Source organism: Canis lupus, chromosome 29 (assembly GCF_048164855.1).
Source record: "Canis lupus baileyi chromosome 29, mCanLup2.hap1, whole genome shotgun sequence".
Taxonomy (NCBI): Eukaryota; Metazoa; Chordata; class Mammalia; order Carnivora; family Canidae; genus Canis; species Canis lupus.
The window spans coordinates 17,105,253-17,132,140 of NC_132866.1; the positions used below are offsets into that span (position 1 = coordinate 17,105,253).

Below are 26,888 nucleotides of genomic sequence, written 5' to 3' on the forward strand. Positions count from 1 at the left end.
GTCGGGGAAATCGATTCAAGAAATTGAGCATGTGACCTCAAAGCTTCTCCTACTATTAATCCCAGTCTCCGATGGGATGAGATTTGGTAGCAAAGGTGATCCTGGGAATCAACCCCACGCACGCTATAAAAACAAGGCAGATACAGGGAACGTGCTGACCTAGGGAGCCCTTGAATACAGTTAACGCCATGGCGGATAATACTCTGTCTAGAAACAAGTGTGCGAGCGCCGCCCGCTTCCCATCCCTGGAAAGCAGGAAGATGCTGCCTGGTGTCGGATGTCACTGGCCTTTGAAAGGAAGGGGGATGTAATGAGTTCCTCCTTGGGTCTGTGCCCCAGAGGGGTCTGCTCATGCCCCTCGGTGCGTGGGGTGTGGACTCAGCAAGATGGCAGGAGGGCGGGGAGGGGGGACGGAGGGGAGCGAACATGCTTGGCCTTCCCTGCCTCCCAGAGGCTGAGACCCACCGGGTAGGGGTGGAAGCCTCAGGGTCTACCCGACACCCCCCTCTGGGTGGAAAGGAACTGTAGGGGTGCAAGGGCAGCCCCCCTCACCTTCAATTTGGAAAGGTTCCTTTTCTCCTCTGGGATAGATTGAAACAGACTGTGGGTTCTGCTCCCATCCCAGAAACCAAGATAAATAATTAAGCCTCTCAGAGTTTTAAACCACCTTAGCCTGCAGATCAAAACATGCTTAAAAAACTAAGATGTCCATGCATTTTAAAAATGGGTGAAGGGAGGGGTGGGGAGGGGGCGGGGCATAAGCGAAAGTGAGAGAGCGACAAGGACAGGGGGGGGTGAGAAAAAGGAGAAACAGGAAAACAGGGGAGTGACGTCAAGCAGCATTCCATGCTATATTAGGGCAGAGTAAAAAGATGGGAAAGCAACTTGGTGGGCTCAAAACAGAATCTTGTTAAAATGTCCTCAAATGTCAAATAAAATTAGAAACCCTGTGTAGCGAGCAAGGAGTCCTGATTGGCTAGGAGCCTTTCTGGCGCTCCCCTCACCCGCCCGCCCTCCTGATGACACGGAGGTTTCCACGTCCAGGGGATGAGTGGAAGCATTTTGAACACGGGACATGAAGACTATGAAGGACAGCGAGACACGCCTTCTAACAGGTGGCCGGAGGGGGGGGAAGGCAGCTGAACACACACACACTTCTGACTGGGCCAGAAAACGCCTCATTTTGCAACTGCTTCTTTTTTTTAAGGTACATTTTTGTCCTATGGATTTAGCATCAAGCCAGATCCTGGCAAAGAGGAAAAGGTTGGGGAGAAAACAGGCAAAACCCATCCACGTTCCCTCCCCACCCAGGCTCCATCTCCAACCAAGGGGTGGCCTCTTGAAATTCCACCTGTAGCTTCTTGTGGATTTATTCCGAAAGGAAACTAAGGGTTCCTCCGATCCTGCTTGGAATGACACCCTTCGATGAGCTACAGTGCATCTGCTGATGCTTTTCGGGTATGAGAAACATCCCCCACAGAAGCCAAGTGGCCACCTGGAAACTTCTAGCGGTGTCAAGGTGGGGAAAGAACTCTGAGGAAGGAGGAGGGACAGACAGCAGCCTGCCATACTGACAGCTGGCCCCTCAGAGCTGCGCTTCTGAAAATCGGGTCTGCGACACAGCTATAAAAATTAGGGTTTTTGCTTTTGTTTTTTTGTAAAAATGTCACGAAACTTCCAGCCCCTGAGGCAGGTACCACACCTTGGCTTTCAACAAGGTGCACGCTGTCTGATAAGGGGATGTCCGTCCTGGTCAACCTTAGTCATGGGAACTCTCAGGAAAAAAATGTCAAGTCTACCTTGAAGCAACTGCTTCTGAAACAAAAAAAAAGGGGGGGGCAGTTTCCATAAACCTCCACTCACACCCCCCCACACACACAAATAAACAAATGCAGCCACACACCGTATTGCGAGGTGGGCACCGTGGTCTCAGTGATACGTTTCTATAGCTCATGAGAAACCCACTCAGGAGGGAGCCCTACGATTAGCTGACTCCTTCCCGTGGCAGGGCGTCTCAGATGGGGACCCCACGGCTAACCGTCCTCCTCCACAGACCGATGAGGTTCTGCCTCAGTCCCTCTGCCTAGACAGGGCGAGCAGAGCACCGGCCTGCCCTGGGTAAGGCCGAAATACCTAACGTTCTTCCTCCACCTCCTCCTGAACCACTTTTCTGTGGCGCAGAAGAGCCCAGGATCGTGGGGAAAGCGCTGTCCCCTCCGTGAACACGGTCGTCTCCCCGGATGAAGACCAGAGGATCGCTCTCAAGGCCTGGCATCCTCACTCAGGGGCAGAGGGTTGTCTGCAGAGTTCTCGCTCAATAAGGGGGCGGGGTGGGGGGGGGGCCTGTCTCTCCCCTAAACATCTGGCCAACTCGAGGCACTGGGCCAATCCCTCGTAAGGCACTGGGGGGAGGGAGGAGACACAGGAGACTTGTGGGCATGCACGTGATGGGATGGACGTCTGATCTAATGTCTAAACACGGAACACATGGCAAAGGCATGAAGGGGGGGACACGTGACAAGGAGGCACTACAAACAGGGAAGCGTGTTTGGGGGGTTGAGATACCTACCATCATAATATTCCAAATTCAAAGACTGCTTGTATCAGAACAAAGAAACAACAAATTTAACCAGAGGTGGTCATTAAAGGAAAGAAGTGAGACAGGGACGAGTCGGTATCCCTCCACCAAGAAGGAAGTACCTACACCTTCCCTGCAATTACGGGTTGGATGGAAGCCTGCAGGTGGAACACGGGTGTTCAATCTGGACTCTTCTAATTCACTTTGGAAGCAATGCGCTCTCTCTTGCTCTCTCTCTAAATATATATGGTGTGTACTCTGAATTCCGCAGGCTAGCAATGCTGCAGTACGGGACCGCGTGACACACTGCTTACAGCCCTTTAGCTGATGCATGCCGTCCAATGCCACGCTTCTTTTCAGCACTGTAAAACAATGTCAGCTAACCGGGCTCCTCCGTGCAGAGACATGTGGTTTTTCAACATAAAAGAAAAACAAAACAAAACAAAAGCAAAAAACGCCTGCCCCAGAGCCCTTTCTCCAAGTGTCCTGACTCTGCAGCGCACGGGAATGGCTACTGCTGCCAAGCGGTAGCTCATTCAAACCTGTGGACACGGTGGCTGTCTATGCTCAGTGCACGTGCCGCAGACCCGGCCAGCTCCAGGATGCTGGCTCTCAAAGCAAAAAGGGGAAGGGCCCGTCCTGGTCTGTTAGGGTTGTGGTTTCAGTCCCACCACCGGGGGCCTGGATAGGTTGTTTGTAAGAGCAAGGGGGAAAGAGACAAAGAGAAAGTGGGGAGAGGATACGGCATAAAATTAGCAAGGAAATTGTGAAGAGCGAGGATCATTAGTCATTGATGCCGGTAGGGAAGTCGACGGGAACGAGGTCAAAATATATTGACACGCTAAGGTACCAGAAGGACAGAATGCTTTGATTTTCCCAAAGGCCTCACAGCGGTAATATACCTGCATGGTTTGCACCATAAAGTCTGTCGGTCAAGCCCGAACAGTGCCCGACACTTCTTTGGAGTATTTGCATCTGTTAGCATAAGGTAAACACAAAAAATACAACACAATGGTGGGTCATGCTCAGTTGGATGTGAAATCTCAGCTACAGCTGACTTGTCTTCTCTATGACCTCGGCTCTCTCTGATTGCCTTCCCTCACCAAGGACATGAAAGAAAAGACTTCTATGAGGCAAAAGAAAAAAATAAAACAAAACAATAAAACACACACACACATACATAAAAAAAAAAAAAACCAACTGGAAACCAAAATACAACAAGGAAAATAAATAAATAAATAAAAATAGAAGAGAGAAGGAGGGGAAAAGGTGACGTTGTTTGCTTCTACCTAGGCCAGGGTTACGATGGATGTCACTGAGCCCCATCCTGGGTTGTCATGAGGAAGGGGGTTGGCAGGCAACGTTCCCTGGGAGGGGGCGCGCTGGGGTTTGCTGTCGCTGACCCGAGGAGGCACAAATGATGCTGTTTTACAGTGGCATTTTGGCTAGCAGCAGCGGGGAGGACAAGCACATCCCTCACAGAGCAGTGTCCCGCGCCCTCGTGTCTCCTAAGATCCACACACAGAGCTACAAAGCAACAGGCCAGAGAAGGGGAGAAAGGATGGAATAGACCAGCTGCAGACCAGCACAGCAAATCTGGGAGATCTATACACACCTGCAAGGGCCGCACCAGTTATTCTGTTGATCAAGGCCAAAGCGCGCTCGGCATTTCTTAGGAGCGCTCAGGTCTGAATGAGTTCAAGAGAGAAGCGAGCAGAGGAGGAGGACATGGGAGAGAGAGAGAGGGAGAGAGAGAGAGAGAGAGAGGGGGAAGGGGGGGGAGAGAAAGATACAAATAAGAAAAAAATAAAAATAAAAAAGGGAATAAATCAATGACCTGGTTACTAATGACAAATAGCGACTTTCGATTTTTAACTTTCTTTAATTAAAAAAAAAAAAAGGTAAAAATCACATTCTTATTCAACTGGTGAAATTAGCTGTTGCAAATAAAGCTGCAGTATCCCTTCTTTAAGGACTGTCTCTCCGATTCGTTTTGAGCGGATAAAGGGAAGTCAGATACTGAAAAAACGAAATTTTAAATAGTATTTTTCCTTTTGGTTCTGCTTTCCTTTTTTTTTTTTTTCCTAGCCCTCTCTCAATTTGTTTTTCTTAAAGAAGAAAATAAAGCGAAGGAGGGGATTAAGTTTGTAACATGCTTTTTTCTTCTCAGAGTACAACAGTTTAAAAAAGAAAAAAAAACTACAAATAAAAACAGAACAAAACAAAACAAAACAGAAAGAAATAAAGAAAGAAAAGGGGTTGTGGTACTGGGATATTGCAGCTTTTGAAATGTTTTTCTTTTCTTTTTTTTTTTAACCGATTTTCATGACTACTAACAGAAGAATAGATGAAGGTGAACAGGCAGTATGAATGAGCTGGTCAGGGTTAGTCAGAAGCTCATAGCAGCTTTTAAGCAGGTACAGTCAGTAAAATGCTAGTGGATTTGCAAATTAGGAGCAGGAAAGCAAAAGGAAGAAAAAAACTAAAATAAAAAAAAGCGAAGGAGAAAAAAATCATACTGCGGATGCATGCTTGCGTGAGAAAACTTAGTGGGAGCAACGGAAAATGCCATTAGATTAAGGAGGTTTATTACTGAATTCCTTCCATTTTGGTTGGTTTTTGCTTGTTATTTATTTATTTACTTATTATTATTATTTTTTTTACCAGTCTCTTTTAAAGAAATACTGCATATTCAATTTGCACAGTTAGTTCAACACTAAGTCACTGTCATCACTGCTTAAACAACTGTTATGGGAAAAATAAATAAATAAACAAAGCGAAAGTTAAATTAAATTAAAAAAAAAAAAAAACAATAAAAGCAACTGAAAAAAAAAAATCTACCGAAACATACGAAACCGTGTAGATGGTCATTTTAAAGGATGTTCAAATGTCATACGTGTTTAATGTTAATAAAACTATAATGGCAAGAAAAATTAAAAAAACATTTTATCGACTATTTTAATGACTCAAAATGACATTAGCACCTGTAATCGGAGGAAGTGAAAGGCAAGGATTTAGGAAACATTCGCTGTGTTCTGAAAAAAAAGAACAAATTATACAAAGCCTTCAAAATTTTTGTTGTTTGTAAAAGCCTGGCCTTCTCCAAGGGGACCTTCTGATATTGCCTATGCAGTATTTCTAATTTCTCCTAGAGAATGACAAACCTCCTTAATTTAAATTGGGTGCAATTTACCACTGTAAAGGCATGCATCAGAACATTCAGGAACAGCCCAGTTAATATCAAACACTCACACACCCCCCTCCTCCTCCCCCAGCCCCTTCCTCATCCCTACAGACACAGACAAAATCAGCAGACTGCATAAACCCCGCATAGGCATGCCTACCACCCTCCCGTTACAGGCTCTGCGGTTATTTAAAAACACATTCCACTAGAATTACAATGTGCTTTTCATGCAACAATGAATGTTACTAGCTTTAAAAGGGCAGTCATGAAGCAATTAATTAAAATGCATACACAAAAAGGCTGGCTAAGATGGGTTCCCCCACAATATCCTGGCCTTGAAATTTCTCCTGCCTCCCCCCAGACAGAAACCTAAAGTGAATGAGTGGTCCTCACAGCACCGCTCCTTCCTCCTTCCTCCTTAGCCTGGCTTACCATTGGTCTCTCCAGGCTGCTTGTCCCTTTTCCTCTTCTTCTTCTTGCCCTGCAGGGACAGAGGAAACACAAGGGATTATTTCAGCAAATAGAAGTGGGGGGGGGGGGGGGGGGCGGGGAGGAGAGGGAGGAAGTCTGGGCTCACCTGTAAAGGCAGGAGGGAGGCCAAGGTTTCAGTCCACACCCACCCCAACCCCACCCCCTTAAATCCAAATGCCCTCAGTTGTGCTCCAGCCAGAGGGACACACCCAGCAAGGAGAAGAGAAGGGGTCAGCAGGGGATGAAGGAAAGACCTCCACACACCTCGGTCCATTCTCAAACCTGACCCAGAGCATCTGATCCCACAAGTGGGAGAAGAGAACTGATGAAGGAAGATTTAGGGAGATGTAGAGAGACAGGGTTGGGAGTGGCCCAAGGGCCCACAGCCAAGTGTCAAGTGACTGTAGAGGTGGCCAAAAGGCCTCTGTTTCCCTCAATCAAAAAACAAAAGCTTTAGCTGGGGCTTTCCTAGTAACAACAGCTAACATTTATTTAGTACATACTATGTGCCAGGCATGATTCTAAGTGCCCTATGCACATTGAGTCATGTTTCCCCTCACACAATCATGTACAACAGGTACTACTGCTGTTCCAATTCTAGAGATAAGGAAATTCAAGGACAAAGGGGGTATGTGAATTTTCAGAGATCACACAGCTAGCGAATGCTGGGGCCGGGATGGGAACACAAGAGCTCTCAGTTCCACAGCCCTTACCTGCTAGGCTGTGCTGCCTACATATTTAATCCCTTGCCCTCTGAGGAAGGTTTTTAATTGATTACAGGGATGAATTGCATGGGGTCATTCACATTCTCCAACCCGGACCCTTTACCATCTGCTCGTAGCTGGGATGTGGCATGGGAACAGGGAAGAGCTCTGTAAGGATGACTGCATCCCTGCAGATCTGAAACTAGTTCTCTCTTGCCTCGTTACTGCCCATCCTATCCGTTGGGAGTCAGATGCTGGGTATATATGAAATGTCACAAACGAGAGGACTGGCCTACACATCTGTCTGTTTCAGAACATCTAAATACTGCCTCTGCCTAAAAGTTCTCTTGGTATGTTGACGTCAGGTCTGGAAGAGAAAACAAGAGTGATGGGTAGTAAACTTGGCAACTCGTAAGGCCCTGTATGGAGAACCTCAAGATGGAGATGCCATGATTTTAGCTCCACCCAAGGGCTGAGAGCCAAATGTCTCAGAGAAAGCCCATCTTTTCTCTCAGATCTTGGGGCCCATAGCATTTGGGAAGCTTGTCTTGGCCTTGAGTTTGAAACACTGATACATTTACCTTCTTTGATAAACAACGTAAAGATTTTTCTTTATTTGAGAGAGAGCAAGTCAGAGAGTTTACGTGCACAACCACAACCCCAAAAGCAATCTCGCATGTTGGAGGGGCAGGGGCAGAAGGAGAAAGAATCTTAAGCGGACTCCCCACTGAGCACAGAGCTCCATGTGGGGCTCCATCTCACAATCCTGAGATCATGACCTGAACCTAAACCAAGAGTCAGATGCTTAACCAACTGAGCCACCCAGGCAGGTGCCCACTGATAGACAATTCAAAAATAAAAAAGTAAAAGGAGTTCATGGGGCCTTCTCATGAGCCTCAGCAGCTCGTCTTCATGTTTGTGGCTCTCCTAGGGGAGCTGCCAAGTGCTGCCTGGCCATCTTGGAAAAGGCAGAAGGGGCTCATTTCCATTCATTTAGGAGCCTGAGTGAACATTCAGCTAGGCACAGGAAACCACTGTGACTCCGGGCAGTGTCAGCATCCACATGCCCAATGGATTCTCAGTCACCTCTGGTTTAATACAGGGCTCACCCATTTCTAGTTTCCCACAATACATCCTGAAAGGCAGCTGAAAGTTCTAGTCCCCATGGGAAGCTGTCAGTTTAGGATATATAATTGAAATGTTCGTGACGAGGAAAGAGTCACTTAAACTAAAGGCTTTTAGAGGACAGGGGCTGTGTTTTAATCAGAAAAGGACAAGCAGTAGCTTAATAAATACTATTTAGTGAAGAGGGACACATGTCTCAAGGGAGGCAGCCACCTCATTATCTTCTTAGATGTAACAAAAGAAGAAGCCTAACTATGGAGGTCTTCGGCCGGTGGGGCGGGGGGGGGGGGGGGGGGGGAGGCGGGGAATGAAAGATGAGCAAATGGTTTAACATTCGTGTCCTTTACCTAATCTGGAATAGCCAGAAAGGCAATAATGTTCTAATATAATGCCACGGGTTGGACAGCACTATGGGACCAAACTCTTTTCTTTTATGCTCCAGAATGTGCCAAGTCCGACAACCCAAATGTGATGATTTTATTCAATCTTATTTTGCTAAGGCTTCCATTACTGGAAAAGCAGGAACATGAAAGAGGCATGAAGTTAGCTCAGAAAACTTCTTCCAGAAGAATCTTTACAACTACCAAAGCAACGTATAGAAACTCCTATGTCAAGCCCCAAACCTGACAAGTTCTACCACAATCAAACCCCTAAGACCTTTAATTCTGACCCTTGCTCCACAGACCGTTTCCTGGGGCACAGAAGCGAGGGAGGGGGGAGTGTGTGTGTGTGTATGTGTGTTTACACTCATGCGTAAGGAGCCTTTGTGATAGGCCTCTGACAGTACCCCATATAAGAGAGGAAGCTCCTTCATCGCTAGCTCTAGATGGACCTCTAAACTTTCTCTCAAGTCTTCAGAGATTCCCCTATTATATCGAGCTCCTTCTGAATGTGAAGCTGAGCTGCAGTCATTATTAAGTGCCTCATGGACCTTCTAAAACCTGGAAAGCACTTCACGAACACCCCAGGGCGATACCTGTCTGACTCCCAGGCAAGTCAATGGCAGCATTCTTTTGAAGCTATCACTACCACAAAGTTGGCCTTGTATCTTTGTGGAGATCTCCCCCTGCACAACTCCAGAGGGCAGCATGCACACAGACCGTAATGTAAATGGCACTCCCTAGAGTTGTGCAGTGCGCATCCTGCAAAGCTGTACATGAAGGCCCTAGCATGACCCCAAATGTCTGTTGGGGATATGATGTCTATGAAGGAGCAGAATTCCTCTCTGTAGTACCATTCTAGATCACTCAAAGAATTAGGTCTGTAGCAGGTAAAAGGTGAAGGTAACCTCTAAGAGCTGCTGACCCGAAACCAGAGAACAGTGTCCTGAAATGAGATGGCTGTTCATGTGGAGGCTGCAGAGCCTGCCTGCTGCTGGAAATCTCCACCTCGAGGTCAGGTGGGGGTGAGCAGCAAGCCTGTGGGAGAGCATTAATTTTCTCATCCTCTTCCTTTCGGCTCCAGAAGAAAGGCTTCCCCACGGCACACATGCTGAGGACAAATGGAAAGGTCTCAAGCAGCTAAGACCTGGTGCGTGACCATCCGTGAGTGACAAGGGCCCTGACCAGAGCAAACATTCCAGTGAGAGGTACTGGTACTAATTCCTGTTTCAACTCCCAGGAGGAACAGAGTCTTGTGCTGCCAGCCAAGGGCACTGGGACCTAGAGGGAGGCAAGTGGGAGTGGGGGGGAGGGGTTGGGTGATGATGAGGATGTGGAAGGTAAGCCCCACAGTCTGTGTTCTTCACACCCCCTAATCTGCAAAGTGAATAGCAGACTAGCAGGCACATGTTGAAAGGTACGAGAAATGGCTAGAGTTGGGGCACCTGGGTGGCTGAGTTGGTAAAAGTGTCTGCTTTTGGCTCAGTCCTGGGATTGAGCCCCACATCGGGCTCCCTACTCCATGAGGAGTCTACCTCTCCCTCTACTTCTCCCTCCTGCTCTGCATGTGTTCTCTCTCTCACTCTCTCTCAAATAATTAAAATCTTTTAAAAATTTAAAAAAAAAAAGAGAGAGAGAGACAGAAACAGCTAGAGCAAGTGGGAAGCAGCATCCGCTCAGGACCCATATATGTCTGTGGCCTCCAATGACACATTAAGTTTTGAGAGTAAATGCGTCTGATTTAACTGAGTCCCCACAGTACCGTTGTGTGCATGCTCACAACCAGCCCTGACTGAACCGATCTCAACCCACGTACAGAGAGCGTCTTCATTAAGGACACTGGCTGCAGGAGAGCTAGGTCAGGAGCATGGACAGGTGAGAGAACCCTCCATGGCTCCACACCATTGACAAGAAACAGGAGGAAAAGCCCACTGCTGGTATCAAGGCAGGTTTTGTCTCTAAAGACACCCTAAAGAGTGAAGGGTTAAAATTCACTTTATAAAACCCAATGCCATGGAATAAGAGTTATCAGGTGAAATAAGGGACATCTCATCTACTGCGTAGAGGAGGGCCAGCCCAGAATATTGCTGGGCAAAACACGGGACAAGAAATAGAAGGGGGGGTGGTGGTGAGAGAGGTCTCTCCTTGCACCGGAGAGCAAGGTTAGGAGAGGACAGGAATCATGGGCATCACAACCACTGTGATTAGTGAAAACCACCGCCCCACAGTGTTTTCTAAAATCCAAGAGAGGAAATTAGGCAAATCCTGTAGTCAACACAAAGCCCAGGAAGACACACCACACAGCACAAACCCTCTCCCAACCCTTCCTGGGCCCTGAGGTGTTTCCTCCAGTCCACCAGCAAAGACTACCACTGGCTGCTTTCAGGGGTCCCCCCACCATGTCCCTCTTAGGATGAACTAGCTTTTCAGCTTCTATTGCACCACAGTATAGGGCAAGTGTTTCATTTCTCCCTCTTAAGGGCCAAGGCCCTGCTGGAAGGCCTGTGAGGAATCAAACCCTCTCTCCTACCCATCTCCACTGGTCCTCCCCTGGCAGGCCCCAGAGACCCCTGCTGAGAAGCACATAAGCCCCCCAAAGCATATCCTGGAGTCATGTCTTTACAAAGACCTGGGCACGAAAGGTGTGGACAGCCCCAAGTCAAAGCCACTGGGGGCCACTGGGGTCCCGGCTGGAATAATGAAACACTGGCCGCCACCCTCCTTGAAGAATTTTGGCATGCTGATGGAGCCATACTGGAAACCAAGACAAGACCCCCACCCCCACCCACCCCCGCCCCAAGTCTGATGCTCGGGCAAGATGCTCCTGGTCCCAGGACTGGGTACACTGCATGGTTCTGAGGCCTGATTCAAGCTGGCAGGTAGTACTCCCGCTGGGCAGATGAACCCCCCCCCCCCCCCACACACACACACCTCTACAGACTCTAGTGCAGAGAAAGGACCACCTACATAGTTATCCCGCGCAGACCAGCCGGGGTACAGCTGCATGTGAAGCTGTCGCTCCTTCCGGGCCAGCTCGTAGTATTTCGCTTGCTCTTCTCTGGACAGTGCGTGCCACTGGAGGGGACAGAGAGGTGGGGAGGCATGCAGAACATCACCAACTACACTGTGGCCGGGGACAAGAAACGGGTCTGCTCTGCAGGGTCCTGGCACAAACGGGTGCTCAGACAAAACCCGCTCTGTCAATCCTCTCATTCTCTTATCTGCACTCTCTCTAGGGAAGAGGATGGCAGGGGGGGTCGAGGATGTTGTTCGAATGGGGACTTCTGGTCATGCCTCCATGAAGGCCACTGAGGAAGTCAGGATGTGACTGAAGGGACAGGGCTCCGGTGCCAGGCCACCCACTCTGCCCCCGTCCATTCTTCCCCCCAGTGAGGGAGCTACGTACCCTTCGCCCCAGGATCTGGTTGATGGCCGCACTTTCTTTCAACGTGCACTCGGCCACGACCTTGGCCCTCATTTCCTTCATATACAACATGAATGCGTTAAGAGGTTTCTTTATGTGGGGCTTCTTCTTTTCTTCTTCCTTTTTGGAGTCCTGATGCTTTCTGGATATAGACAGGACAGACAGACACAACCCCATCAACAACTGCGAGGTCCTACCTCCTCCACAGCAGAGAGCCCATCTCCCTGTCTGCTCAACACCCAAACCAAGCAGTTCTGAACGAGAAGTACTCGTTGGTCTTCTCCACCACAAAAAATGGAACAAAAACATCCTAGTGAGGGTATGAGGGAAGAGAGATTTCATCATCACTTCCTGAATGTCCTGGACACACTTTCCCAAGCTGGAGGGAAAAAGCACAGTGTGGCCAAATCCCCCTTGGCCGGTGCCTCTCGTGCTCTCAGGACAGACCTCCAGACGTTTCGTTGTGGGTGAGGCATGGGGACACGGTTGCAAATCCCAGTCTGTCTGTCCAAGGACACGGGTACACCCATGGTGGGTACCAACCACCAACTCCACACTTTGTCAGAATCCAGAGCGCACCCGAGCTGGGTGTCTACCGCAGTCACGTGCACGGTAGCCAACCACGGGCTGGACTGACAACAGGCCAGACAAGATGGGGAAGGAGAAAGCCACAGAAATAGTGAAACTCACGAGCTGTGGAGTGAGCCGACGTCACTCTGGGAGGATTCCTGTTTGACTGTTGGCGTGACTATGGCCGGGTGGGGGATGCCGGTCGTATGTAGAGTGTGATGTGGTGGGACCATATGGGGAGGGAACCTGGAAGACAGGAAGCTGTGTAAATCGTCAGAATCAAAATGAATGAATGGGGAGGGATGTGTACACACAATTAAAAAAAAAAAAAAAAACAACCCAGCACGTAACACTCACATGAAAGCAACCCAAGGCATATGAAACCTGTCAGCATTAATTAGCGATAAATTAAACATAATGATTCTCATAATGTCATTAAAGCCAATCTTCCCCTTCATTATTGCTACTGACAAGAGACATTATGATTTTTAACATCTTTAGCAAAAGACAAATACAACGGATGTACTTGGGCGGTAGAGTAGGCTCGGACTACCTGCTGGAAATCACACGTCCACTTGTTTTTTGAGGCATTATTAGCGGCATCTAAGAAGACAATTTCCTAAGTCCTAATCAGCTCTAGAATGAAAGGTGAAATCTATTGTTGCATATTGACAGCTAAATAAAATATTAACGTGGCTGAAGTACACATTTTTGACAATGCCGCACATGCCTCATTAGGCCACATTCTGTTGATGGAGTACAATAAAATTTTTATTTTTCCTTTGCTGATGTGCCCCATCGTTTTGACAGGAATGAGAGAAAGTGAGGCAGAAAGATGAGGAAAATCGAAATACTTCCTATCTGGTTCTCATCATAAATCACAGATATTTTAAATAAGCTTGCATTCTCTTACAGAAAGATGAGATTTTATACACACACACAAATGAAACTCTGAATTTGGATGTGTATTCTTTCCCACTCTGTAATTCAAGGATTCTTAAATTACTTTTACTTAAATAGGCTGCCTATGCTTCCAAAGGCCTTCTAAAACAATTATCAAAGTGGTAAATCTATAAGGAAAGGTTGTTTTTTCCTCTAATACTGTCCATTTTTAAGAAAGTTCTTTGACCCACCCCCTCCCCCCCGCCCCGCTTAGGCCCTGAATTAGCATTTCCTTACCATGCAAACTCACTAGAACATAAAGAGCTAATTTTAAAATGTTCACCTTGGCCCATCTGTGAACTGACAACTGGATCAAACAGCTTTCACGTTTTCTGATATGCTTGGAGTCACTATGATTTGTATTGGGTTACAAGAATCACCCTTCTTAAAAGAAGGTATATTACCATAGAGAATAGGAGGGTGAGATAGATGCAAAAAAGGACCCTGAAAGAAAACAAAATGGCAGTGTCCAGGCTCCAATGTGCCCAGGTTGGGCAAGTGAGCAGGTGGGGCGCTGTTCATGGGAAGGAGAACTCAGATAAAGCAGTTGATGCTTTCTTAATTAATTCAAACCAAAATGGTCTCACATAAGCATCCAGAGAACGAAGACCTGCTCTCCAGGCGGCCAGTTCTGGTGGGCACTGGGAGTGCCCTGAGATAGTGATTTCAAGTGGATCCTGCATGTATAAGGTTCTTTTCATATATGGACTGGATATGAAAAGTTTCCATTTCACCCAAATAATGTAGCAAATGTTAATCTGAACAATGGTAAAACAAAACAAAAAAACCCACTAACAATCTGCATAGATCAATGGAGAAAATATCAATGAATAATGCAGATTTCTGAAAGGGCCCAGACTCATAGTGGACATTTGACTCAGAAATTTCATCCTGATGTGGCCCTCTCCTGCCACTACCTTTTACAAATTTAAGCCCGTATCAAAGGTATCAAAGTTTGGTAACAATGACATGATTTTGTAAAATAAGAAACATTTAAATCCTTTAGGGTATATAGAAGGAAGAAGGGAAGGAAGGAAGGAAGGAAGGGAGGGAGGGAGGGAGGGAGGGAGGGAGGGAGGGAGGGAAGAGCCTAAGAGAAAGAAAAAGAAAACAAACAATCCCCATTCCCCTTCCCAGAGAAAATGAAAAGCAAACCCTCGGGAGGCACTTGGGCTCCCATGTTACACCCTGTTCCTTCCCACTGCACAAGGGCCTCTGAGGAAACATAACTTAAGAACATGTGTTCTTGGAAGCCCTTGGGTGAAGCGGTGGGTGGAGTGGCAGCTTTTACTGTGAATTTTAAAGGCTTGACATTCCTCAAATACATATGTTCTCTTCTTGCTGAATGAGAATATGTGTACAGACATGAGAGAGACAGAGAGAGACAGACAGAGAGAGAGAAGGGGGAGAGGGGGAGAGACAAAAACACTGTGTGGGGAGGTGTGCACATGCGCCGACAGGCAGCTACCACAGTTTGAGTACATTTTGGGGTGTGGGGGGCAAAATGTCCAGCGCAGGCTGTGGGGAACCAACGCTTCCAAGTTCACATGCCTAGACACATATTCATGTATCTGAAAAACGTACAGCAGAGAAAGAAATGGGGTGTTGGGGGGAAGGGGTGGCTACATGCATACCTTTGCTTAAGAAATTCCTTTCTGCAGACAACTATTTCATGAAATGCAATAAACACCCTAAAAATTCTAAGCAGCTCATTATATACCCCCGTCTGCTTTTATGGCTCCGAGCCAGAATATAATGATGAACCTTAACTTGTTAAGGACAACTAATTTTTGTTTCTGGCTGTCTCAGGGGCTCCTCTCTTGCTCACTCTCACTTTACTTCACTGTTGACGCGTTTCTGTTAACTGGATGTCATCTGCCGGCCTTGATTTTATGCACAAGCAGTGGGATGCATTTTCCTGTGCAACAATCCTGCTTTGAGTTGCATTAGGTTTGTCATTATTCTCTCATTTTCCCCCTTGCACTTGTAACATTTCATCTCTTCCTGCCTTATTTTTTGTGAGCCACGGTGCACCCACATTATGGTTTATACATGATCTCTCTCCCTTTGAAGCCGGCAGATTTCAGAGCCCGCTCTCGTCAGGAGAAGAGCCTTGCACCAATTTAGCAGGCTGAGGGCCCGGAGCTCCAACATCTCAATCTAAAGGGGGTCACAGGGTGGCACAAGTGAGTGTCAGCAAGAGCTGTTTAATTGCCAATCTAGGCTTCTCCATGGTGTTTAAAGTATAATGACCCATCACTTAATTCTGAGAAGTCCTGGCCCCGCTGCTGAATAGAATGAATATCAAAGGGTGTTCTGGAACAGGGCAAGCTGCCTACATTTCCTATAACTGCCATAAGTATAATAGACCTATACTTCTGTCGCCCCATTACCACAATAATGTATTTAATTTGCTGTATACGCTTTTTAACTAGCTACCTTTCATAAGGCCTACCTGGGGAATCGGCGGCCTTCCCCCCTGTACCTAGAGCCCCTAACCTTTCCTCCCACTGTTTCCTTCCTCTCCTCCACCCCCTTGCCCACCTCTAAATCATCGACTAACCTCCTAATGATAATTCAATCGATAAGCTTAACCCCAATCCCTATCCTACGATTACTTCACTGCTTTTAACCTCCAGAACGCATCGAATAAACAAACATGCAAAACAATCAGGTGCATGATATAAACGCTGGCTTGCAGGGAAGATGAGCTGTGGATTAGGGCTGCTCTGAAGCAGCTCCCCTCCTGGGAGACTCCCAATTCGTTCTCATGCTTTGCAAGGTTGTGATGACATTATTTAATGAACATAACCTTCCTCCTCTCGCTGGAGAACAGAATGCTCAAGCATTTTCCCACCTAACCAATATTGGTGTGGATTTTGAAACTGGGATCATTTGTCACACTCGGAGACTGGATCTTTAAAATTAGGTGATCTTCGTGGCGTAATTACAAATGGTAGGTGGACTATAGCTTGTTTTTCTAACTGGAAGGGATTTTTACTCTTTCCCCCACCAAAATTACTGTTTTGTAAGCAGGAAAAGGGACTGTCTTGTCCTGTCTCTCCAACCCTCCCTCTGGCCTTGGGTTCCCATACGGACTACAGAGATTAGGAAAAGATGCTAGGGACAGCATCCCTGCCATGTAATGCATGCTGATTTAATTATGGGACATCATCAAAATGGATTACTTGTTGTAGCCCATCAGGAAAGTCTAAACCTCCACCGATTTAATTAACTTGACTGAAAATCAGATGAACAGAAAATAAAACTATCATTAGGAGCGATTAGTGACTACTTAAACCCACTGCTGCCAACCGGTTTGTAAATAAACTAGCACTCACTGAAAAATTAGCCAGAATTAATTAGAGAGAGGAAAAGGAGAACGGAGGATTACAAAGATCCAGGTATACGTATGTGGGTATGTGTGTATGACACATTTATTTATGTGCTTAAAGATATATGAATGCATGTGCGTGCACGTGCACACACACACACACAACTTTTTTTAAATGAAGAAGTTACCATTTTTATCCAAATAAACACAGTAAAATATTTCATACAAGGTATGAGAAGTCAGGGTGGAGTTTGTTACCCAAAATATTTAAATTAGAAGTTGAAGATGCTCCCCTATGAAGGAAAGTAAAATCATTATGTCCTTTGTCAGGGTGTAGGAATTCTTTGCTGGTTATTTGATGGGTTCCTTTCAAATTCTTGTTCTGCACACATGATTTTTTTTTTTTTTTTTAACTTTCCAAGATTTAGAGCTCAAAGGCCAGTGTGATACCCACCAGCCGCATATAGCTTTTGAGTATGTGAAATGTGGCCGGTCCAAATTGAGATGTGCTGTTAAGTATACTCAACATTTTATAAAATGCATACCAGATTTCAAAAACAAAGTACAAAACAGAGTGTAAAATCTCATTAAAAGTTGCTTTACAGTGCTAACATGTCAAAATGATAATATTTGGAAAATATTAGGTTGAATAAAATAGATCATTAAAAAGAATTTCACCTGGGCTTCCCCCCTGCCTCCTTTAACCTTTGGCTACTTAAAAACTTCAAATTCCATATGGGGCTCCCTTTATAATTCTCTGGGGGGCAGTGCTACTTTAGAGAGGGGTGTGTTTGGGCACGGGGTGTCCCTCCTTGTTGACAGAGAAGATGCTGAATTGTTAAAAGACCACACCCTTTTCTCAAACTCTCTTTTACATAATCATAAAATTATCTCCACCCTTTCCTTTCTTACCCAGTACAGGACAAGACAGAAACAACATTTTAAAAAGTTCCGTGTGTCCTAACTAAACTTCTTCCTGCCTTCTTCAGTTATTTAAAAAAAAAAAAAAAAAAAAAAAAGCCACTTGCTACGTTGATTCCAAAATTCAATCTCAAAATTTTGACATCACCTACCTTAGAAGTTCAGATTAACTTTTCAGTATTTTCTAGGACTCAAGCCTAATGCCCTATCGGTCCTAGACCATTAGAACTCCATGAAGGAGCAGCCTCTGGATGGCCTGGGAGCTACCTAGAAAACTTTCCAAGAAGCCACCCATGGTTGACTTGGATGGAGGCCCTGGTGCTTGGAACTCACCTGGACATGGAAGCGTTGACGGTCAGAGCTGTGGGGTAAGGGTGACGGAATCCTCCTGTCGTGATTGGGTACACTGGCTGACCTTGCCTATGAAGAGGGGAGTACAGAGTAAGAGAGTGCAAACAAGGGTGGGGGTGGGGAAAAGAAAAAGAATAAAAAGGGAAAGTTCTCTCTGCACAGTAAGCTTTATTCTCATTTGATCAGAACAAAAATCTTGGGGATTGTACAGGAAGGATCAAAGGGAAGAAACACAGAACAATTTGAATGCCATAAATCTGATAGGAATGGCTAATTAAATTTTATAACCTCTGCTTATGTCAATAGAGACCCTCTCCCCAAGCTGAAACTAGGTGTTTTGTTGTAATAATTAAAGGCGAAGTCTCGCTTGCTTTAATGGAGCCATCACACTAATTGAGGGCTACACATCCAAAGGAAAACAATAATGAATGTAAATTTATACCAAAATAAAGTACAGTGAATCAAAGGACTTCAGTTACGCTTTGGGCCTCTTTCGGTATTTAGATCTCGGTGAGAAAACATTAAATTAACAGAGCTTAATTTGTAGCCTTTTGTCAAATTAACAAGTGTTGACAAGAGTTACCGGGGGGAGAGTCCCCAAGAAGAATTGTGGGTAACCAATAGACAATCACACCTCATTACAATAATTAAAAAATACAGCAACATGCAAAATAGCATCCTCATGAAAGACACACAACTTTTTCTGACAGAGGGTTGTCTGAGTTGGCTATTCCTTTTTATCTAGCTTTCAAATATCTACCCATCAGCTGTACGGGGCAAGGGATAACAGAGAACCATTCGAGGAATGGCCCCATTTTCTGAGGAAGGAATGGGACACAAGCTCATGTCCAGGTCTACCCTCCAAAACAAAATGAAAGGAGCAAAAAATAAACAGAAAGTACACCCATGGTTGGTATTTTGTACAGCTACTTCATAATACAGGCTGTTTTTCACAAAACAAGGTAGAGTCTGTTCAACTAGAGAAATACTAGGTGAACTACTTCAAAACCATATCTTCTGTAAGGCTATCAAAGGGTGTGTCTTCCCCAAGACCCCAAATTCTGACTTTTACCAGGATGTATTCCTGTTAAGACAACAAATTGTCCTTGTTTTTTGGAGTAGAGATCACTGATAAACATGGAGAAACACATACACAAAAATGCAATCACAAAACAGCTATTAATATGCATACACACATGCATACTCATGCACCATATGCTTATGCATTAAAGGCCTTTCTACTCTGGCTTTGAAACACACATTTTTAAAGTTGTCTAAGGAAGGTTAATGGCTAGTACTATAAAAGCAAGGCTGGGTGACAGGAAGACAAATCGTAAAAGGCAGTTTGGTGTCCTGCACACTGCCAGGAGCCTTGGCTGGCACTCAGGAAGGACCCACATGCTGGAGTAGGGATTCCAGATCCCCCACCCCGCCCCCCATAATTAGGTGAACCAAGAATCTCAGAGAGATGCTGGTTGCACTCTGTCTGTTGAGACAACAGACAGAGTGCACTTTCCACTTCTGTTGCCAACCTTGGGAGTCACGGTTCAGATGACAGGGTGAGGGGATTCTGAGAGAATAACCCCCCACTCTCACCCCTGGATTTCAAAATGACATTATGCCTGTTCTCCGGCCCAGGCTGCTTCAAACCAACAGGACCCCAGGCTGGGCTGCCACCAGCAGAAGAGCCATGATCAGCTTCCTTTGATAGAAGCCCTCAGAGCCTCTATAGTTTCTAAAGTATCTTAAGGACACTTTTGTTCAGAGAGAAGCCTAGAGTCTTTGGGGACTGTGGGTTCATAATGCTAAGTATCAATAACCTTTTTCCTACATGGCCCATCCGAGGGCCTGCTTCCCACAGGGCACCTTCGTAAGCATCTTCCCTACATGCCCCTCCTCCCTGCAGCCCTTGCTCACCACCCATCTTCTGAAACACACACACACACACACACACACACACACACACACACACACACGATAAATAATAAGCATGCCCATGTAAGAAACAAAAAGGGAATTAAAAAATGGAACTCCTTACTGTGGTACTAACCATCCTAGCGGATGGGGGATTTGTCCTACGGTGCCAGGCGATAGCGGGTAATACGGAGATATATCTGGAGGGTGCGGAGGCCGTGGGATTCCTGGGAGAAGAAGTGGCATTTTAGGTACAAAGGAGGAGAGAAGGAAAGAGAAACTGCCAGGGGATGGGAATCAGTAAAGGAGGACGGAGACTTCTCTTCTTTGACGCTAGCGCGAGATTCCTTCCGTGACCATGATCGTTGTGGGTAAGTTCTGTTCACTATCTCTCCCCACCCTACCTTGATAAATTGGTTTATCTCACTGGAGGTGGAGGGGTACTTGGGGTAAATGCCGCTTTGGGTTACTTCTGCCTTACGGGATCCGAGTGATTATTGAAAATTAAAGAAAAATCTGAAGGCTTGGCACCAGTAGGTGATCAGGTCATATAAATCCTCTGCCCTCCTGACTTGGGCCTCCACTCCTTTTAATTCTAATGACTTGTCTGCATGAGACTTATTCCTCTAGGTTTCTAATACGCCTTTTAAGTTTCGGCTTTTCGAAGGGTTACTCTTGCCTGCTTTCAAAAAAAAAAGGTTAACTCCTCTAGAAATGTCCACCTCAGCTTAGAGGATGAGCTGTGGCAGAATTTCACGACAAGGCATGGACTCTTGCCCAGGGTAGATCCTGAACTGAGCAGACCAGTAGGCCGGAGGCCTGGCAGGCTCCACTCTAGAACCTAACCGTCTGGAAGTGGCACCTGGAAGAATCAGCCCTACCTGCTTGCTGACCAGGTAGGTAGTCCTGCATCATGAGAGCTAGGAACGCACACATGACACACCTGAGCACACCCTGAAGGCCCATGCCACTGCACACTTACTTATCCCACAGGAGCACATCCTGTAATCAATTCTGAGAAAAGCAAGAGCGCTGGGAGCAATTCTGACACCGAGGAACTGATCTAAAGAGCTGAAGGGGAAGAAAACGAACAATGCTACAGAATTAACACAGTACTGGAGGTAATGAGCTGCACGTCTGTGGATGAAAACTATTCCATTTTTTTTTTTTAATTCATTCAGGAAGCTTTTAATCTGTAAGTTAAGTCTCCCTGGGTGACATTTTCATGCAGACATTGCTTTCTCTCTATTACAAAAACCAAACAGATTAGCTGGTCTTGGACCCTACACCAAGCCATTTGCACACTTGAAAGAATGTTCGCAGAGGAAAAGTAAACAGTCTGCAGACGTTAATCATATGTTTTACGATAACCATTTAAAAGCTATTCCCTGTACTACCATTATTTAAATGAGACGTTGATGCTGCCATTCACTTGCAGAGCCTGGGGCCCGCTGGCGGCCTGCTCCAGCCATCCAAGCACCAGGCTGGGTCCCCCGGAGCACAAAGGGGGCTCAGAAGCTGGTGAAAACCAGCTAATGTGTGGCTTCATTCAGGGGCAGCAAAGTCTGCATGAACGGGCAATCTACCTCAGCTCAACACCAAACAATCCCCTCTGACGAAGTGACACGGAATAGCCATTTAGAATTCATCCTTCTAATTAACTAGCTGGTCAGAGAAACCCCAGCCAGTGTACTGCCCAGCCTGGCCTGGCCTTCACTGCTCTCCCAGGACTACCCCTCTAGGAGCGGTAGCCGGAGGCTTGCTTGAAATCTTGTTACAGGGTGGGCTACAAGTAACGCTGTACTCGGTGAGTACATGGGATGAAAAGAGGGGGGAAAGTATAAAGGCTGAAGGATGACATGGCCCCATCTGCCTGAGACTCTATTGGTTGTTCCACCATGGACTTGGTTTTCACATTTGTATAATGGACTTGGTGATACCCAGGATACTGTAGGGGAACAAGAACCGAAATCAGCAAAGACAACGCAGGACCCAGTGCTGTGGCCTCTAGAGGCTGGACCAGTAAATCATCATCAAGTGACTGGTTCCCTTGGCTGCTGAGGGAACCAGGACTTTGGTTGGGGAGCCATGCTGGAAGGGCTCCCGTATTCCCAACTTGCTGAGAGGGAGGCTACGAGATGCCTCCACAACTATAACTGCCTCCAAGTCTGTTTGTGGCTCTTGGAGTTACTTAAAAGCTACCCCTGAAAAACAGTGCAAGATTCACAGCCAGGCCCTCTGGGGTATTGGGAGATCTAGAATAATGGTTAGCACTACACATGGACTTCCCCTAAGGAGAGGAGAAGCTACTCCATCATCAGGCTCTGGCCTCCCCAAAGAGCTTTCTTCTCAGCACCCAGGAGAGGAACAGGAGCCCCCACTCTCTGCCCCCCATCCCTCCCCAGCAGGTGAGACGGCCCCAGACCCAGCACACCCTCTTGGTACCATGTGCACGGCCTACCTGTTTTGGGGTCTACGTCAGCTGGTAAGTGTGGAGGTGGGTTTCCCGGGGTGAAGTGCTCATTGCTGTACGTGATGAGCGGCGTGAGAGGGTGAACATGGTGAGGGTGCTGCACGACGGGCACTTTGTTCGACTGTGGGCAGGAGAGACAGAGGAGGACACTGTCAAGCTGGCTCCTGGTAACTGATGAGACTTCTGAACACTGCCCCCCCCACCCCCCCCAGCGAGTAGGGGGCTGGCCCATGCCCTTCCGCCCTCCGCCCTGCTCTCCCTCCCTCCCAGAGTTTGTAAGAGGTGCTGGATTCTACCCACAGCCCTGACCCCAATCCATGGATTACAATAACCGATATTTATAAGGAACGCTCTCACGGTAGACATGCTTCCCTGTTTCCCTCCCTACGGGGCCTGGCTTTGAAAACACCTCCTGCACCACCACCCCATCATGGACCCCGACTGTGCGCTTTTCCAATGGGCAGCTACATTGGAAGTGGGGACTTTAATCTACCAGGCCACTGGGTTCCTGCAAGGGGTGAAGGGGGGGTGTCTCTGACCCCAGGGCCCCAGCAGAGGGACCTTCAGGAGGCAAACAGGCTAGGAAAACCTTCCTTTACAAGAAACCCGGGAGGACCCAAATCCCAGCTACCCAGCCTCCTTATCTACCACCGCGGGCTCCTAATCGCTCCCCACCCCTGGGAAGCAGCAGGCAGGCCACAATCCTTCCCAGACAGGATGGATGAAAAGCCCCACTCCTGGTCTGGTTGGGGGTGTGAACTTTACCAGAAAGCCCTAAACTGCCAGGCAAGCACCTGCATATTTTATGCAGATCACAGCAGCCCCGAATTCATTAGGAATTTCATTAGGAAGTCATGGGGGAACACTAATAAATTAACTGAATGATGATAAATCGGGCTAATAAAAGGTGTGCAATTTAGAAACGAGCAGTTGTAGCAAACAAAGTACAGGCATTTATATGTTCAAGAAGGGTAGATAGAGCAGGAAAAAAAGAAAAGCGTTTTAAAGATTTTTCTAGTTGCCATGACCAGACCTTTCCAAATTCTTCACCTCCTCCCTCCCACACCCCTCTCAGTCCACCCCACCCCCTCCACTATGCGGTGCTGTAACTTAGCCCAGCAAGATCACAAAGAAAAAATGGAAGCTGAAACAAGCGAACTACTGGGCCATTTACTGAGAGTAATCCAATTGCAAAAAAACCCTATTCCCCATAGAGGATTTTCACTAAAATCCTACAACAGGGACATTTAACCAGATTAGGTACCAGCGAAGATAAAGAGGCTAGTATTAGATGATGAATGGATTAGAGTCAAGTTTCATTTCAGAACGTGTCTTCATTTCCTTTTATTACTTTTAGGAAGGCACAACTTGCATTAACATCAAGGAAAAGGAATTGCATTACAAGGAAAGAAGTGAGGTTTCAATGCTGCCCACTAGTGCCTCTTGAGTTCAGGGACCACCGAGCAGTTAAGTTCGCTTTACGTTTTCCTTCTTGTCCTTTTTTTTTTTTTTTTTTTTTTTAATGAATAAGGAAGGGGTATAAACATAGAAAGAATATTTTTCACCCCAGTTAATCGTGGGGAAGGCATCTCTAAAAGGGGCTTCTAACTTTCACGAGCATGTTCGGAAAGGAAAATATGGCCTTCTTCCATGTGCTCCAGAAAAAACAAAACAAAACAAAACAAAACTACAGAAAAAGAAGTCGACACTTGCAATAGCCTGGTTTAACGATGCCCATAAACAACTGGACACTTTCAGAGGAGACTAGCTAGTTGCTCAAAGAGCCTTATGCTGTGAATTACCAGTTTGCAATCAAAGCACTGAAATGAAAAGCACCAAAGCTAAGGGAGCTTGGGTAACACTTCCCTAGCAGCCATGAAGGTCTGGGCAAGGCCAAAGCCAGCAGAGTGAAGGGCTGTTGCCCCAGGGCCAGAACCAGCATCTTACGGACATGCACTGAGGATTCTTTTTGGGGGGAACATATCTGTTTAGGACAAATTGAAAAGTAACCATCAAATGGACTCTTACTGTATGCTGGGGTGGAGAGGAGGAAGAAAAGGAGAGCGAGGGAGAGGAAGGGACAGAACCTAGGCAGAGGGCGTGAAGACCCGCAGGAGGAAAGGAAAAGGAGTACTGCCACTTTCCAGAAATGTTTTTATTTGGTTGGAAAGATACACACCTTCTGAAATGAAAGAAGGCAGACCAGTTCCAGATGGTTTAAACTAAGTGCGGAAAAGCTAGGAGAGGAGTTAGGAGGAACCACAGATAACCCAAAGCAGGGAAGACAGTCGCTGAGAGGTTGAGGGACCACCATAAGCAATGGAAGGAAGCAAAGGATGGGGGTATGAGGGCCCGGTAGTGGGAGTGGAGCCTACAGTTCTTGGCACTGGCTGGCTCAAGCTTCTCTCAGGATGCTTGTTACGAATCTCAATACCTGATCCTCGGAACCTGACGCAGTAGGCCTGAGCTCAGGACCCAGGCATCTTGACTTGGCCTATTGAGGGCAACAGGTGGCAGCTCTATCTGTTCAGTCATGACCCGGAGACCAAAGAACCACATGTGCACAGACAAGCATAAAGGTTAAGAGGCCTGGGTCCTAATCACGGATCATGAATCCTAGATCTCAAGAAAATCCATGGGAAGAACTTAGCACAGAACCTACCACATGGTAAGCATAGGAATGGTGGTTTACTATTCCCGTTATTTATTATTTTATCATTATGGAGAAACTGCCCGATGGCACAGTTCTGTCTACAGTTCAGATGCACAAATTCCATGGCTGCCTTCCAAGCAGGACTAACAGGAAACGTGGGGAAAACCTTTCTCTACTTGTCTAGCAAAGGATGAAGACAGAATCTGTGCAACAGTGTCCACTGGGTGTAGGATTCAAAAGTTAATTTCCCCCTCTTCCTCTTAGAACCATGTATGAAGGTCATTCTGACACAAGTCAGACACTATCACCTTCATACCATTTTGTACACTCGAGCCTAGCCAACAGGTTTTTTCCTGTCCAGTCAAGCTCTATAATATGGAAGGGGGTAGATTCGAAGCCACTGCTACCCAGCTTTAGGAAGGGAATATGGGAGCCCTCTTGGGACGTGTTTCTCTTCTCTGATTGTGACTGTAGTCCAGGCAGGTGGCTAGGGAACCACACATCTCTCCAGACTGGCTGGTTCCCAAGTAAGCAGGAGGAAGGCATGCAGTCATACCCACAGAAACCAGGGTCTAGGCATGATTCCCACACGCGCTGCCTGTACCTGGACTGCTGCTATGCTTGGGAGGATGTTACTCTTGAAAATGCCCATCTCTCCACTCTCAGGACTCCAGGGTCCTTTTCTTGCTATTTTACATCATGTCCATGCTAGAGTCACGTATGTACCTTTCTTGGTCCCAGTGTAGTTCCTGAAGGACTAAGACTGTGTCTTCTAGAACTTTCTCTCCCCTGTCATGCCCAGTTTGTATGTGGCAGTGGTGAGACTCAAAAGCTGCCAAAGATCCACTAAATTCCAATTACAGCATCAGAAGAAGAGAAGGACAGGACCAGTCTCACAGATTCATTCACTAAAATGGAGTCTACTTAGAATCATACAACAAAGCTGGATAGGCCTTCAGAAACCAGCTGGTCTTATACTTTATTAGTACAGTACCTTAAAAGTGGTTTTAGAGGCCCCTAGCATGTACACCGTGACCAAGAGTGAGGGCTATGAATGTAAGGAAGACTAGACTGAAATTATAACTGACCAGTCTAGCTGTGCAACCTGTTTCAGGAGCTTCATCCTCTCTCTGCAAACTCCAAATGAGAACAGGGGTCAACTTCAGAGCATCATTGTGCAAATTATGGCTCACGCCTGTAACAATGCTCAACACTGGGCCTGGCACAGAGCTGTACACATGCAATATAAAGAAGCTTTGAAAAATACTGTCCAGTGAGTACTAATGAGGAGTGCTCAGTGAAGGTAGGGCTGGCCGTCCCGCTAGTATGTTCTCATTAAAGTCTCAGATGGGAAATGGATCCACAGGCTGCACGTCTTATTTCACAAACAAGATGTTCATTGTAGGGCTAGAGTGTATGGATGTTTTGTGGTCACCTCACAAGTACATGCTCTTTAAAAAAAAAAGTGATATTAATAAATATATTTTTTAATCTCTTTTGAGAAAAACCATCACTTTATCATGTCACCAAAGAAGAATGACCGCAGAGGAGTTTAAAGTTAAACAGTAATAGCTAGATATGACCAAAGGCCTTTCCAGAATCAGGCAGAGGGCCTTGAACAAGTAAGAGTTCATGTAAGTGAAGCACTAACCAACCCAAAAAGCCAATGTCCCTTAGACCTTCCCCTTCCTGACCATCAGTGCCCACTTCTTTAAAGAGGTCTTAAAGGATTGTGTTCATAACTGTTACCATCCTAAGAAAACTCAACTGTGAAAAATACCTTTCCTGGGGGAAGGACACACACAACCTTCCAGAAATGACCCAGGGAATCTAAATGAAAGCAATACTCTATGCTGGGAGTACT

General features: G+C 46.4%; 1 protein-coding gene across 50 annotated transcripts in view; it reads right to left on the reverse strand.

Moving 5' to 3' along the window:
- Positions 1 to 26,888, reverse strand: part of TCF7L2 (transcription factor 7 like 2) — a 282,007-nt gene that overhangs the window by 86,360 nt on the left and 168,759 nt on the right. For 12 of the 50 annotated variants that reach the window (XR_012020585.1, XR_012020582.1, XR_012020584.1 and 9 more), the window contains 9 exons: positions 22,360 to 22,492; positions 20,023 to 20,125; positions 17,967 to 18,053; positions 12,557 to 12,697; positions 11,849 to 12,008; positions 11,410 to 11,517; positions 6,195 to 6,243; positions 5,563 to 5,613; positions 4,194 to 4,266 (listed from right to left, as the gene is read on the reverse strand). Coding sequence is in view for 45 of the 50 variants with exons in the window: in XM_072805292.1 (XP_072661393.1) it covers positions 4,194 to 4,266; positions 5,563 to 5,613; positions 6,195 to 6,243; positions 11,410 to 11,517; positions 11,849 to 12,008; positions 12,557 to 12,697; positions 17,967 to 18,053; positions 20,023 to 20,125; positions 22,360 to 22,492 (905 nt within the window). In the remaining 5 variants the exon portion in view is untranslated. Of the gene's footprint in view, positions 1 to 2,569; positions 2,595 to 3,479; positions 3,554 to 4,193; positions 4,267 to 5,562; positions 5,614 to 6,194; positions 6,244 to 11,409; positions 11,518 to 11,848; positions 12,009 to 12,556; positions 12,698 to 17,966; positions 18,054 to 20,022; positions 20,126 to 22,359; positions 22,493 to 26,888 lie in introns of those variants that run through there. The other 38 variants (XM_072805299.1, XM_072805286.1, XM_072805276.1 and 35 more) reach the window with 18 other exon arrangements.